This window comes from Solanum pennellii, chromosome 11 (assembly GCF_001406875.1).
Source record: "Solanum pennellii chromosome 11, SPENNV200".
Lineage (NCBI taxonomy): Eukaryota > Viridiplantae > Streptophyta > Magnoliopsida > Solanales > Solanaceae > Solanum > Solanum pennellii.
Window position 1 is genome coordinate 62,275,013 of NC_028647.1, and position 15,163 is coordinate 62,290,175.

The 15,163-nt window shown below is 37.3% G+C and overlaps 1 protein-coding gene across 1 annotated transcript; it reads right to left on the minus strand.

Moving 5' to 3' along the window:
* Positions 1-303: 303 nt before the first annotated feature.
* Positions 304-13,600, minus strand: LOC107004681 (DDT domain-containing protein PTM-like). Its single transcript, XM_015202984.2, has 10 exons — positions 13,407-13,600; positions 12,296-13,271; positions 10,302-11,006; positions 8,973-10,140; positions 3,545-3,839; positions 3,263-3,387; positions 2,683-3,140; positions 2,575-2,603; positions 2,006-2,467; positions 304-1,900 (listed from the first exon to the last, which is right to left on the minus strand). The coding sequence occupies exons 2-10, from the start codon at positions 13,120-13,122 to the stop codon at positions 858-860; spliced, it is 5,112 nt and encodes a 1,703-aa protein (XP_015058470.1). The 5' UTR covers positions 13,123-13,271; positions 13,407-13,600; the 3' UTR covers positions 304-857.
* Positions 13,601-15,163: the final 1,563 nt, after the last annotated feature.

The window sequence follows — 15,163 nt, forward strand, 5'->3', positions numbered from 1 at the left end:
TACACCGAAAAATCCTACATTGGGATAAAGCGCTCCCTAACAAGTCAACTCCGTATCCAAAGGAGCTCAAACCCAAGACCTCTAGGTTAAGTATGAAAGAGTACTTAACACTCCATCACAACTCTAATTGGTTCAGTCCATCTAATTAGTCTATAAAGACATGCTTTCCTAACCATAGTACTACTTATCCAGTCATTATATACACTCTTTGCCTAAATAGATTCATATCCCTACCAATATCATGATGCTCCCCTTTCAAAATCACAAGGTATAGCCTAAATCTGTCAACTCCATTCAGTGAAGTTTTAAAAATGCAGAAGATGAAAAAAGAATTTCCAACTGATGTCCTACTTTTTTTTTCCTTTTTTGATGAAGTAACATCTAATGGCCTCTTTATACAGTCAAGAATATCAGATAAGCCCAACAAAAAGAGTTGCTTATCCGCCAAGGTTGGAGCAAATACCACAACCTCCTGCTAAACCAATTTCTACATGTATACTGCGCATGATTGCTTTCCTATAATCCAGCTATACTAACTAATTCGAAAGGAAATACGAGACTTGCAGATTACAAAAGGTTTCAGATCAGATGGGGAAATTTGACAGGTTGCGAAATTGCAGCAGCCTCATCACTGAACCTTTAATGTGTAGACATTCTCCAGCTGTGCTTAGCAGAATAATTACCTGCTGGCATCATGAGTAACTTCCACTTCCTACTCTATTTGCGGCAAAAGCTGCAATAGTACCTTGTATCATCAAATAGTCTGCACCGGAAACTGCATCAAGAATCCAACTATCCAGGCTGATGCACCTCTGGCTTCAATCGATAAGATCACAAAAGAATGATATAAGCATCGACTATCTCCAGTCCCTGCAGTGGCCACACCTCCAACCGGTTTCCCCAAACGACTCTTCAACCCAAGGTGAACAATGACTGTGTATCCATATGCCACACATTTGACAACAAAGATCAGGGCATGGCTCAGAATGGGAACACATCTTACAAGGGACAGTGACAGCAGCAGAATCTATGCTAAGTGCATGCTCATGCTGAAAGTAAGACATATCAGAAAGTCCATCTGATGGAAACCCCAACGATGTGTCAACATTGTCTGTTAAATTAGCAGATCCATCAGGAGGGCCACAATCATCAGATGCAAGTAATTCATTGAAAGAGAAATAGGTCTGAGGTTCAAACTCCATATCATCATACTGGAAATCATCATATTCAAACATTATGCCTTCCTCAAAACCATTTCTGGACGTATCCCATTCAACCTCAACAGGTGTGGATAATTCAACATTAGTGGGGTTGTTGGCAAAAGGAGTGTCTGAATCCTTATCCATTCCTCCATTTCTTCTTACTGGCAGTTTAGCACCCCGTTCTACATTAGCTGGTATTTCTTCTGCAGAAATCATTATGTTTCCTCCAAAAAAATCAGCATTGGAAGGATTGCTTGCAAGAGAAGAATCCAAATCATTCTCATTCTTTACATGCCTTCTCACAGGCAATTTTTTAGGACCCAGCACAGACATTGCTGCAGCATTCCATTCACAATCAGCTTCTGGGAATTGCTCACTAATTTCTTCTGAAGTAGAAACAAAATGAGAATAATCATCCTCTTGATATACGTTGTCCTCCGTTGAAGGCACCACTTGAGTAGACATCTCGTCATCCATGTGTAGCTCTGAAATCATCCCAGAACCAAACTCCATATCTTCTGAATTATCTATCTTTAAAGCCTTTGTGCGCATTCTCTTTTCTTCCAACTGTTTTTTGCTTTCTGGATTCAAATAAGGACAGATAGGTATTCTAGTCCTACGGCATCTAGAACATTTGAACCCCATAACGTCATTAACTTTTGACTCTTGAAGTCCAACAGCATCAGCATGAAACCAATCTGCAAACTCCCAATGCATCAATTATTGCTCTAAACCTAAAAAGAAATGTAACATATATTCAAGATTAACAGAGTAAAAATAATTCCTCCCAGGAACAAACTTACTTGAACAGGTTTCACAACGGATGTACATCAAATAAGGATCGTACGGATTGCGACAAAGGTGACAAGTAGGTATGAGAGATTCCCCGTCTGGATTGCCTTTCAGAAGTATGTTTCTGAATCTAAAATCAGTGCCAGCGTCTTCACTCTTCTTTTTCCAAATGACACCTAAGTTGCGGCTGTTGCGCTTTGTTTTTGCTGTGGAGTTCGAGGAATTGCCATGCTTCATCGCAGAAGAATGCTTCAAAGTGGCAACGGAAGCTGATGGACGATTAAAATTACTAACATTTACTCCTTTGTTGGCTGATATTGGCTTTGGAAGGTATTTTCCTTGCAGGAGTAAAGGACTTTTTGGAGATTCATCAATGCATTTAGCTTGAGAAAGGGCTCTATTTTGGTTACACTGTTTGCAAGTGTTTGTAGCATCAACTGTTGAACTAACTGTACAGTGCTCATGACAGAGACCTGCAAAAAGAGATAATATGGATTAACTTCCAGACCAACTAGCTAGACTGCATGACAACATGATAGTAACTGATACAAAAAATATATATATATATATATTATAGTACCTTTGCATGTATTGCACTTGAACGCATTCCTGAGAAAGTGAGATCGCATAAATAAGCGAACATGAGAAAAAGAAGAAAAGAAACTTTGATAAATGCATAAATGGATACCTGAATAGCACATCCGTTTGACATGAAACACAACAATACTTATCATTGCCATCTCTCTTCTGTACTAGATAAGAGAAGATATCTTTACAAGGAGCCCTTAAGGGTTTTTTCTGCATAAATGCGCTTGTAGGTTTGTTCGCGGAAGGCAGATCTTTTCCCACTTTTTCTTCATACTCTTTTATAAGATACAAAGGAATCCGCAACTCAGAAAACCAATATTTTTCCTTTCCATCCTGTGTTTGCTCTACTTCTACTACACTCTTCATCACACGAGATGGGAGATGTTTCTGATTCCCAAAAAGAACACCATACCTAATCTCATTTTCAACAACTCTTTTGTCGCATATGTAAGCATTTCTAAAAGCTGAAGCTTCTGTTTCTGGACCTTTCCCATCTTGGATGCTCTGTTCGGGACGAACAAGGTCACTCCATCTCACGTGCATGTCTAGATACCTCACCTGCAAGGGAAAAGAACAACTTTTTCACTAAGATTAAACATCAGAAGAAACACTTGATCAGATGCAGCAAAAGCTTGTCACATAAAGGAGCTTAAATCTCTTTATCAATATATCTCAATCACCTGAAGCGCAAGCTGTGATGTGGTCTTACACATATCAACTGCAGCCCGCCAAACAAGCTGCCTATTTCTTTTGGCAGTCTCAGACCCTTCAGCATAATAAATACCAGGTATCTTTCTTACACCACCTGCAAGAGAATAAGCTGTTTAATGTAATCTCGTGGCATTTATATTTGTGTTCCACTGAAATTATGGTAAGATGTAATGGGATATTCCTTCTTTTCAACAAGTGAAAAATTGAAGATCTGCAGTACAAAAAAGGTAATGGGGGTATCTCAAAGACACCTTGAAGTGCAGCTTTCTTCACCATCCTTCGGGGTAGAGTCCCTTTCTGGAATATAAACTTAGAAATCAAGCCACCTCTCCACCAAGTGAAATCAGTTGGTATATCCTGGCTCTCATCAGCAGTGGCTTCAACAATAGCAGCCATTGGTTTCCTACCACGTCTCCCTGGTTTACGCTTTTGAGTTGATCCAGCAGCACCAGCAGCTGAATGAGTGATAGAAGATTCAGATGGTCCACCGTCAACAAGTTTTGTCCAATCCATAGAAAATGCAACGAGGCGGATATTCTCCTCAAACTACAAACATAAATCCATATACTACATTCATCAGCACAAAGAACATGACATTCTACAGATAAAAGCATATGTAGGAAGTAATAGATGTCAAATGTTAGGCATATAAAAAGTATCTATTTTTTGAATTATTCTAATAGCACGATGCAGTTAAATGCAGAGTTCCCAAATAAAGCCACAAATGGTTAGCCCTTCCAAATTCTATAGCAGCCTATAATTGCAAAATTCTGTTGGAATTCAAATAATGTGCAACCAAGAAATCAAGGCTGCAACTTAAGCAAATGGAATTTTCCGTTGGTTTCTGGATTTCATACTTCAGACCAAGATTGATAACCACAAACATGATCATAAGCACTTAGCCCACTTGCAGCAGAAAGAATACTCACTTAATGAACCAACGACGGGACAGAAATTACATGTGCAGATATCATGTATATCCTGCATCACATTACTCAAAAGCTGTTCACTGCTGATCCCTGATGGCAATAACTCCACATCCCCCTTTCTCTTTGCCATGCAAACCTTTCATTATTTTACCAAGTTACTTTGGCACAAAAGACAAAAGGCAAATTAAGATAAATTGGTTTCTTCAGTAATCCTCCACCAACTCTTATGGCTTTTGACCTCCCCTCCTAATCCAACAGCTTAGAATTTGTTGTATGTTTAGACATGACCCACCTAGTGTTCGTGGGACTAAGAAAAATACCCCATAATTAAGCAATGAATTTGCAATGGAGGAACAGATGGTTGTTCGTCTCCCTGAGTTGTTACAAAGAAAGCACCTAGACACCAATTGCATTCCTTTCATGAGTAAGGCAAACCCTCTTAACACCATCCACGTAAAACACTTCACTGTCGTAGGTGTTAAGTTTTTCCAAATGAAGTTGCATTGGTATAGTGGCCTCCCAGAGATCATACATTTCTCTTTTGAATGCACTATTAAATGTGACACATCCTCCTTTCTGTGCTTCCAAAAAATCTCTGGCTCTGTTGTGATACCATTGGAACCATCTAGTTTGCCAAGTAATGTTGTCACCCCCTCCACTTCCCAATCATTCAGAAATCTCCAGAAGGAAAGGTCCCGCCCTTGGATTGCAACACCCACACACTCTTGCCTTAGGATTGTTGCATATAGTAAACAGATCAGAGAATGGTTCTTATACTCACTAAGAGGAGCTTGATCAACCCATTGTTCTTTCCAGAACTGAATCTTACTACCATTACTTACCTTGAAGTTTTGTGCTTCCAGCAGATGCCACAAGGTCCCTGATAGATTTCCATACTCCAGCTCCAAAGGGTTCTGTGATTGTTTTAGTACACTACGAGCTTGTCTCACAAAACTTTGCCTTGATTACCTCCTTCCAAAGGGCATTTCCCTCATCATTATATCTCCAAAACCACTTTATCAATAAGCTATTATTCTGTAGCCTTAAATTTCTTATTCCCAATCTACCCTTTTTTGCGAAGTAATATTATTTCCCAGTTTACCAAGCAGTACCCCTTCCCTTCTTTGCAGTCTCGCCATAGGAAATTCCTCCTCAACTTATCCAGCTTCTTTACAACTTTGGAGGGGATGGGGACATCACATATGTGATGAGAGAGTCTAAAACAGAGTTTATTATCTCCTAGTGACAAGTATTGAGCATTCCACCTAGCTAGTTTTCATCTCTGTTTTTTCCACTATGTCTACCCAAATCTCCACTGCCTTGTGCTTGCTTGAGAATGGCATGCCAAGGTAAGTTGTTGGTATATCCTCCACTCTACACCCTAGAGTATATTTGCCAATTCTTGAATTTGAGGGACCTCCATGATGAGAAAAAGACTGTTTTCCCCCATTGACCCTCAAACCTGATGATGCTTCAATAACTGGCAGCAGTTGGCGTTTTCCCCTTCATTATTGCACATAAAACATCACCTACATAATGACATCCCTTTTTTCTTTAATTTGCTTTTAGTTAGATAAGCATTATGTGTGATCAGCCACATAAAACAGCATACCTTTGTAAGGTATCTTGATGCTTCCCTGACCAGTAAGTAGGGGTGCACCTCTGGCTATTAATTGCCTTATAGCATTAATCAACATGGAACTAATCATTCTTTTGCCTAATCCAGATAATGATGTCAGGTATCACATCATTTAAGACCACCTTGTCTAAACATTCAATAAGAGTCCTTCAAGGAACCTCTTAATCAAAACAATTTCGTAAAAGGCTTATACTTCACTTTGTTCCATTCCAACATCTATAATAAAGGTCCTATATTTTATCATCAAAGTTGTGTTTCCAATCCAAGTGTCTTGCCAAAACCTTGTAGGTCTGCCATTTCTGATCTTGATCTTTATGTTGGTTCCAAAATCTTGTTATAAGCTGCAAATGTGTTTCCTTATGCCTACCTGTGTTTCAAGTATTAAAAGGGCTAGCAAATCACTGGGTTTTATTCTCTATATTTTTCAGAGATCAACATTATCCACTAGCTTTGTTGCTTCTTCGCCATATATCCACGACCACTTCATTAGCGAGCAACACTTATGTGTTGCACCCAAGGATGTGGCCTAGTGGTCAATGAAAAGTGACTGAGTTGAACTCCCAATGGAGACAAAAACATTAGGTGATTCTCCTCATTTGTCCTAGCCTTGGTGAACAGAGTTACCAAGTACCTATTGTTGGTAGGAGGTGATGGGTATCCCGTGGAATTAGTCGAGGTACGCGAAAGCTGGCACGGACACCATGATCATCCCAAGAAAACCATATTTTCTCAATTATGTACGTCAAGCAGAGACCTCCACTTCTTTTCTCTTTCAAAATCATGTTCCACTTTACCAAGTAAAAATCCTTCCTTTCCTTGTTGCCATAACACAAAAAGTTCTTCCTTGTTCTACGGAGGTTTTTCATCACAGTAACTGGTATTTAAATTAAAGACCTCGCTGTTGATACGAATCCTGCCTCCCAAGGATAAGTAATGTATTTTCCACATAACATGTTTCTTTTCACATTTCTTCAATCTTTTGCCACCTGTTTTTCCTTGAATGTAGACCCTAATAAAAGGTATTCTAAGGAGATCATCAGTCTGACAACCTAAAACATTACCAAGTCTGTATAAATCTAGCACCTCGTTAGCAAAAACATGAGTCTTTTCTCTAGTTAATCTTCAAACCATCCACAACTTCAAGAAGTAATAAAATCAATCATAGATAACTCAAATGTGACTTCTCTGCTCCACATAACATGAGAGTATTTTTTCCTGCAAACTGAATGTGAGAGACTTCCACCCAGAATAGTCATAAGCCCAAGCTCAAAAATGCTTAATCATCGGTAAAGAAAAACCTTATATACTAATAACCTAAGACCATCATGATCTTCCATAACCAGGTTTTTTTGTTGTTATCTGTTATTTCTTGTACTTCAATAACTTTTTTTTCTGGACTGTTTTTCCTTGATCCGAGCTAAGGGTCTATCAGAAACAACCTCTCTACCTCTAAGGTAGGGGAAAGCAGGGGCAGACCCATGTTGAGTCCAGGGTGTTCACCCGAACACCCTTGGCAAAAAAATACACGATATATATAAGGTAATTTTAAGTATTTCTGTAGATGCATGTATTTTGAACCCCCTCAGTAACAAATAAAAATAGATGGCTCAATGGTAAAACCCCTAAATATTAAGCTGCACGCCCCAAGTTTGAATCCCTGCAACAACATTATTTATTTTCCTTTATAGTTTCAATTTATTTTTGTTTTAAAAAATCAATTCTGTTTTTCAAGCATTTTTTATTTCAAAAACGTGCCAAAAGTGTGGTTTATAACCCAAAAAAATTCAAAGGGCCCATTTTGAAAGACTTATTTACACATTTTTATTTTTATTTTTCGAACCTTCTGAACGAAAATTATGGGTCCTCCACTGGGGGAAAGGTCTGTCTACACTCTACCATCCCTAAACGTCACTCTGTGGGACTACACTAGTATGTTGTTGAATTTATTATTACAAAAAAAAACGTAGAGCTACAACATTTACTTCACCCAATTCATTTGTTGTTGAACCCCATGCCTTTCACCAAACTAAGAAAGTATGAGCAGCTAACATGATCAAAAGCCTACTCTAATGCCCAGCTTGCATATAACCCCGCCTCCTCTTGTCTCATTTTGCTTCTTAGGCATTCATTTAAACGAGTACTGTATCCAAATTGATTATAGACTACTTTTTTTGGAATCCTACTTCCAAAGGTGATTTCTCTTTTGGGAGCTGCCACTCCTCTTTGACAGGCTCCACCATCTTTTCCTAAAACGGGAAGTTACTATCTCCAGATAGACGCATTTCACTAAACACTATATGCTCCCTTCCTAAAGTGGATGTGGAGGATATCAATAATCTATTCTTAAAATGTAATGTTACATGTGTAATTTAGCTTTTTTTTCCCTTTAATTCCCAGGGCATCAAATGAGCTTTGAGCTCCCCGGATTTCCTCCTCACTTGGCAAAAGACAGACATGACAAAATCTTCCCACAAAAGAACACTATCCCTGTTGTTATATGATGGGGTCATGTGAAAGGAAAGATATTCTGGAGTCCTCAAAGAAGGGTCAATATTGTGAACCTTAAACCTAAATATATAATTCATATGATGAACATGGATGTACATTTTTGCTAACAATGTTATAGAGTCGGTTGTCAACACATACTTTTCTTAGCTCTTAATACTCAGTACAATATTCTCTTTATGAACAAACTTACTCCAACATTTTGCTGGCAACATCAATTAAATATTCATATTACCTACCAAAATACATAAAGAAATATCCATAGAATCGGAAAAAAATATGATCGACGCAAAATATAAATGTGTAGGCTTTTCAACATGAGCTATAACTTATTTAAACATAGTTATGTCACATCAATTGTCAGCCATTTTCAGATTCAATTATAAGTGCATCTTCAGTTAAATGAATTACGCTACCAAGAAGCCCCTAATACTACTAACATAAAGTACTATTCAATGCTCAAAAACAATAAACAAAATACAATTCTTATCAACTAGTATGGTGAATCGAGAAGTGGCAACAAACATTTTAAGAGAAACAATGGGAAAAAAAGTGGACATCACACTAGCTAACACTAACATATACAAAATTCTGCAAAAAACTTACTTCGAGCAAAAGAGACTTTATCAGACTGCAACTAGAAGCTTGTTCTGACTGTTTACGCCATTGCTTTCTAAAAGCTGCACTCTGAAAAGGGCCACCTGTCAGGCCAGTTAAGCTCTCCTCCATCAATATAATATATGTGGCAATACCAAAAAGACTTCCCTCACCACCCTTTGCAGGACGTAGACCACTAAGTATCTTCACAGCCCCCTTAATGGCATTTGATGCTGCAGCATTCAACAAGCACCCTCTCTTACTAGCCACAATAGCCTTACAACTAAGACACCAACTACATCTTTCCCTTGGTACTTCCACGAGTTTCTTTTCTGTATTCGGCCAAAAAAAACGCACTGCTACTGCTGAGAAAGCTTTAGCTTGAAGCAGAAAACTTGCAGATATTTGTTTACGCCTATTGTCTGAAACACGAGTTTCAGATCCCTGATTTTCTTCAGAAGAAAGGATAGCTAGACTAGCAGCAGCAGATGCCGCAAATTCTCCATGCAGGTAACTATTTATATATCCTTGAGGTTTGAAAGATGAACCCATGTATAAGCAACCTCTTCCGTGGGACACCATGACACCAGCATAAGTACCATTAATTAGTTCCAAGTAGTTACTGTGGCTTGAAGTATGTATAGCAGTCTTTACCAAATTTGGGCCATCTTGTTCAGTCCACTCAGAAGGCATAAGTTGATGGTCAGCTGAACCAGTACATGCAATGGATTTCACTTGAATTTGTTCAGATGGAAACGAATCCATAGGTGTGTTACTCTGTCTTGCTATAGAATCAATATTTGCTAGACAGAGACCATCAGGTCGGGAAACTGCACCGAGATTCTCATTCTGCATAGGTTCCACCGGGAAGTTGCCTAGAAGAGCATTTCCTGGACCATATCCAGTGACACAACTTGCAGTATTCTCCACCCCAGGACTTTGTGATGACGTAAGGCAACCACCTGTTGTGCCTTCTCCTTGCCTCCTAATTTCAGAAAGTCCATCATTGGGGAATATGATATTGGCTGGAAGTTTCCAGTACTGAATAATTCCTTTGCATATTTCCAAATATAAGGAATAATGCTGCACATTGGCATTGAGTGCATGTAGGACCTTGGGTATGTCTTTGTCATAGTAGTATCTGACACTACAGTCTGACCCAGCCAAAGTCTTCAACCTACAATAGACGATTAAAAATTACATTAAAAAGAGAACCAGAGGAAGATTTCAGCATGAACTACTTAAGATTAAGGGATTTATATATCTCCACCGAGAATAACCCATAATCAAATACTGCAATTTAACAGAGCCAATAAACATAGAAGTTGAGAGACGTACACAAGTAGATGATTGCAAGTACCCATAAAGACTTGTCCATAGGAATCAACACCAAACACCTCTGATCCTTTCAGAGTTGTTCCCCTTGTAATTTTGGGCTCAAGCTCATTGACTGTGCACTCAGGGCAATACCATGCTCCTTCAGGTATATACATCTTGCAAACACCAATGCACCTACCATGGTAAGATGATGGACAGCCATCACAGCAAAGTAATGTTCCATCCATACCGCAGAGACGGCACTCATCACCATTACCATCTTGATCAACATCACGAATGGAATCTTGTCCACTAACTTTGAGACCCAAAGAAATAGTATTAGAAGAGACATTTGTTTCACTGTTTTCTTTACTAAGCTTGATGGCTTCCTGGTCCTTGCAAGCAGAAGTTTTAGAGTACCGTGGATGCACTCTGCGTGGTCCAATAACTGGGGCAAAAACTGTACCACCATCTGAATCAATTCCTACCTCTGATTCCTCGCGCATATCAATTTCTTCTCTTAGCTCTTCAGAATCTAGGACACTGTCGCACAAGATCTGCAGAACTATGAGTTTCCTGCCAGCAGACAATGAGTAGTATTCCTTCTCCAAAGTATGGGGATAAAAACCTTTCCAACCATGTTCATCCGTGTACCCCATTCCCGTTAAATAGTGAACTAGATAAGTAGCCCAAGTCATTGTATCAAGCAAGCTCCAATCAATGTTCCTACGACCAGGCACAATAGTTAAGCTCCCAAAATGTAAACTACTATATTGTATAATCATATAGAAACCTAAATAAGAAATCCTGAAAGCACAACTACACTGGCTATTGCTTATACTGAAATAAATACATTAATTACGCATTTCAAGATCTCCTCCATGAAAAATACAGTGACAAGAAAATCAACAAAAGTGAATAACTGCTACTGCTTGCAAAAATGATACATAATCATCAGAAAAAATATTCAAGCACAAGGGCAGGACAAATTGCAGTGGTTGGGGAACAGTAAAGAAATTTCAAAAGTAATTGCAGCAAATGGAAGTTGAACCACCCAATCATGCAGGCACCCAAATGGCCTGGAAACACATCTAGATTCTGGAAGGCCAAGATACCACACAAAGTGGCCTGTTTAATGTGGTTACTGGCTAAGGAAGCTGCGATGACACATGAGAATTTGATGGAGAGGGGGATTCCACTATGCGCTGGACGCTTTTTTTGTGGGGAACCTGAAGAGACAGTCGATCACGCGTTCATCCATTGCAAGGTCACTGGCCAATTGTGGAATCCATTTCTAAGGCTCAAAAACATCTCATGGGCCATGCCTAGTAGTATTTCAGAGGCCTTGTACAGTTGGGAAGAAGCAGGATCACAAGCAAAGAAAGAAGCAACTGGAAAATCATTCCTACTGCGATTTGGTGGACTATATGGAATGAGAGAAATCTTAGAGTTTTTGAGAATAGGAAGAGTAATATGCATCAAGTAAAACTGAATTGTATTCCAACTTTGTGTTTTTGGTTTAATCAGATTTACTCTAATGACACTGTATTATTGATGTTTAAGACTCATTATAGGGATAGGACAGTGACTTTAGAGTTCATAATGTAAATATGGTTTTCAGTACAAACTACACCCCACGAGCAGATCCCAAACATACAAACAATGTCATACCACGATTAATTAAGACAACTAAACTGTCAGGAAAGTATGTCATTCAATGCCTTAATACAGGCAAAGTCAAACTGCATAAGGACATACTGTAATGGAACTTCATGTCATAAACCATCATTTGTATTCTTCTTCTGACAAGTTATATAGCTTTTAGTCTATTTTACTATGTCGGTGTAATAATCAAGGCATTCTTCAAGTTCAGTGATGTATTTTTTGGAAGGACAGCATGACAGGAAGCACCTCCCAAAGGATTCAAAACCAAAAAAACATTTAAGTAAAACTGACTAAAACTAGGTCCAACAGATTTTCAAAGTACCCTAAATGAAATAGGCAAATATACTCACCTTAGGCATTTTGATGCAAACTCAGAACCATCAGATGACAGCTTCTCAAGGTGACGCCTCAAAACACGCATTAGAGCAACATGAACAGAGTCCAGCAACGAGTTTGGAACAGAACAGCTGAGTGCACCCACAAAGTCATCAAGCCCGAAGGGACTCAGAAACAATGTGGTACTAAATGTCCGTAAAAAGCTATAAATGGACAAAAGGTGTGGTACATACTCCTCTGGAATACCAATATTGCCAGAAGATGGAGGCAGTTCAGGTGCAGGAACAATAGGTTTTTCCACCTCGGAACTTAAATCCTGCTCCTCGTCATCTTCAGAAAAATCGCTCAGTGAATCGGCATCAGTATATACTTGCATCTTCTCAAGTTTAACAGGACAATCATTCCTCAAGTCACTCGAAACTGGCACTTCTACAATCCTATCAACTACAGCACTTATCGGCTCAGCCTTAATCTCAACCTGAGAAGCAACATCCTTTACCTCACTACCTGTCAACATTTCATTCAACTTTTTCTTCCTATCCAACCAATCACCAACCAACTCATCCTCGTCAACCAAAACCTCTTTCAATTCATCCGTATCCAAATCTTCACTATCACCATCATCATATTCAACCCTATACAACCCCGAATCATACAAAATAATCTTCCCCAGAAACAACCCATTTCCCTCAAATTCCTTCCTCACATACCTACCCACCAATGATTTAGGCTTCAACCCAACAGCCCTTTTCTTTCCATCCTGATCAACCTCCACATTTGTAACATCCTTTCTTCTCCTTTTCCTCCCTCTCCGTTCTGATCTCACCACACCACCCTCCATTCCACAAACCAAACTCGAATTCCAATACGATTCACACCATACACCAAAAAAATCCACCAAAATCAAAATCTTGGGTTCCTTCCCCTCACTCAACAATCGCACTTTCCCAACAAAAATCCACTCAAATTTTACCCTTTCACAAATTCTTCCTTCAGATCGCAAAAAAAAAAAAGATCAGCAAAATCTTACCATTTTTTACAAATCTAAAACTACCCTTTACAGAAAAAAGAAAGTTCAACATACATAAACACACAAACACCATATAAAACACATAAAAATCTTACCTTTTTAAGAAAAAACCGCAAGCACCGCCATTGAATAGCCAAATGGGATAATGAAAATGTATAGATAAGAGAAAAGGGGAAAAGGGGTTATAGCCCTAAATACCAAAAGGCAAAATCAAGATTCTTCAGTAGCCAAAGTTTAATGGTGTGGGCTTTCTGGATATTATTTTCATTACCCAAAGCGTTAACTCAGTGAGTCAATAATTCAAAAAAATTAGTCATTTCAATGTTTTGATTGTTTTATGAGGAAAATATTTTCCACTACCTAGTTATTTTTCGTTTGTGATATTAGACGATAATTATTTTTGAAAAATTACTTAAATATTTGATTATTTTACGAGAAAAATAATTTTCACCGAATAGGGAGGGAAATGACTTTCCTCGCTTTTTCGGCGATCGTTATTTTTCATTATAACTATCATAGTCCTGACGATAGTTATTTTTCGTTGCAGTTATTATAACTTTCGTGCTACGTACGACGGTTTCAACCAACATTTAAAAATTATTAATTTTTGGTAATTGGTTTTTTTAGTTAAGTGATAATTAATTTATGAAACGTTATTATTGATCATAAATAAATAAGTAATTACAAATGTTTATCATGACTCAAATCATATCTATTACATTATCTGACTCTATAGAAGTCAAATTGACATTTTTTATATACTTGTTTTAATCAAAAAATATGTTTATCATTTGACTGGGCGAAATGAAACTTTTGCTTGTTAAATTGTATCTGTATTTTTAAATATGAAAAAATAAATACATGCTGATATGTTAAACGGTAAATTGTAATACTTTCTAATGAGTATCATTCTTGAGTAATGTTAAAGTTGTAATTGTGAACGATTCGTTAAAATAATTCAAACATAATTAAAAAAAAATTACAATTCGTGACTTTAAAAAATTTCATAATAACTCTCAATTGTATACAAAACATTCAAACAACTTACACAATTATATCGTAGTATTTATAATAACATATATTCAATCATCAAAAACTCTACTAAATATATGTTAATTCTCGTAAGATTAACTTTTATTTCACTGCACTAATGTATACATAACGAATACGTGGCATAATTATGTATTATTTTGTATGTCGTTAAAATTCACAAAAAAAATAAAATAATATACATTAATAACTTAATATTGAGAAAAAATAATTATCATCCATAAAACTCTAATAATACATGTTAAAACACAGTTGTCGACAACTGTATATATTTACCTATATTAATTACATTGGCAATCGTTGAAATTCATTCACCATTAATCAAATATCTCAAATACAAATTTCTATACATGCATACTTACCTTATAACGTAATGAATCTAAATCTAATCGACCTTATTATAAATATCTAACAAAAAAAAAAATTTAAGTAATTGAAAGGGGGTGGGGGTGGGGGGACAAAAAAAGGGAAAAAACTAATCACCATATAGTGAGTCAAATTTCCTTTTTTTTTTTTTTTAAGTTCTCAATTTACACCTACCAAATAACAGGAAACTAATTGGCGGGAATAAAATGATTTAATAATTTTGTGTTACCCGCCAAACATCTTTGTAACTTAAAAAATAAAATAAAATATTTTGCAAACAATTTATATTCTTTTGGAATTTTACAATGATTACCATATTTTATTAATTGAGTATTAGTATGTCCTATGCTAAGTAACAATTACTACTCAATTAAAATATGTTTAAATTTGTCCAGAATTCTTAAAGGTATATTTGATTTAAATATTTAAATTACAA

Excerpts from the sequence above, each read along its gene's own strand:
- LOC107004681 (XM_015202984.2), bottom strand. The coding sequence starts at position 13,122 with ATGGAGGGTGGTGTGGTGAGATCAGAACGGAGAGGGAGGAAAAGGAGA. Across the intron at positions 11,007-12,295 it reads TTTGCATCAAAATGCCTAAG|GAACATTGATTGGAGCTTGC; the intron begins GTGAGTATATTT and ends GCCTGGTCGTAG. Across the intron at positions 3,388-3,544 it reads GAAGAAAGCTGCACTTCAAG|GTGGTGTAAGAAAGATACCT; the intron begins GTGTCTTTGAGA and ends ATTCTCTTGCAG.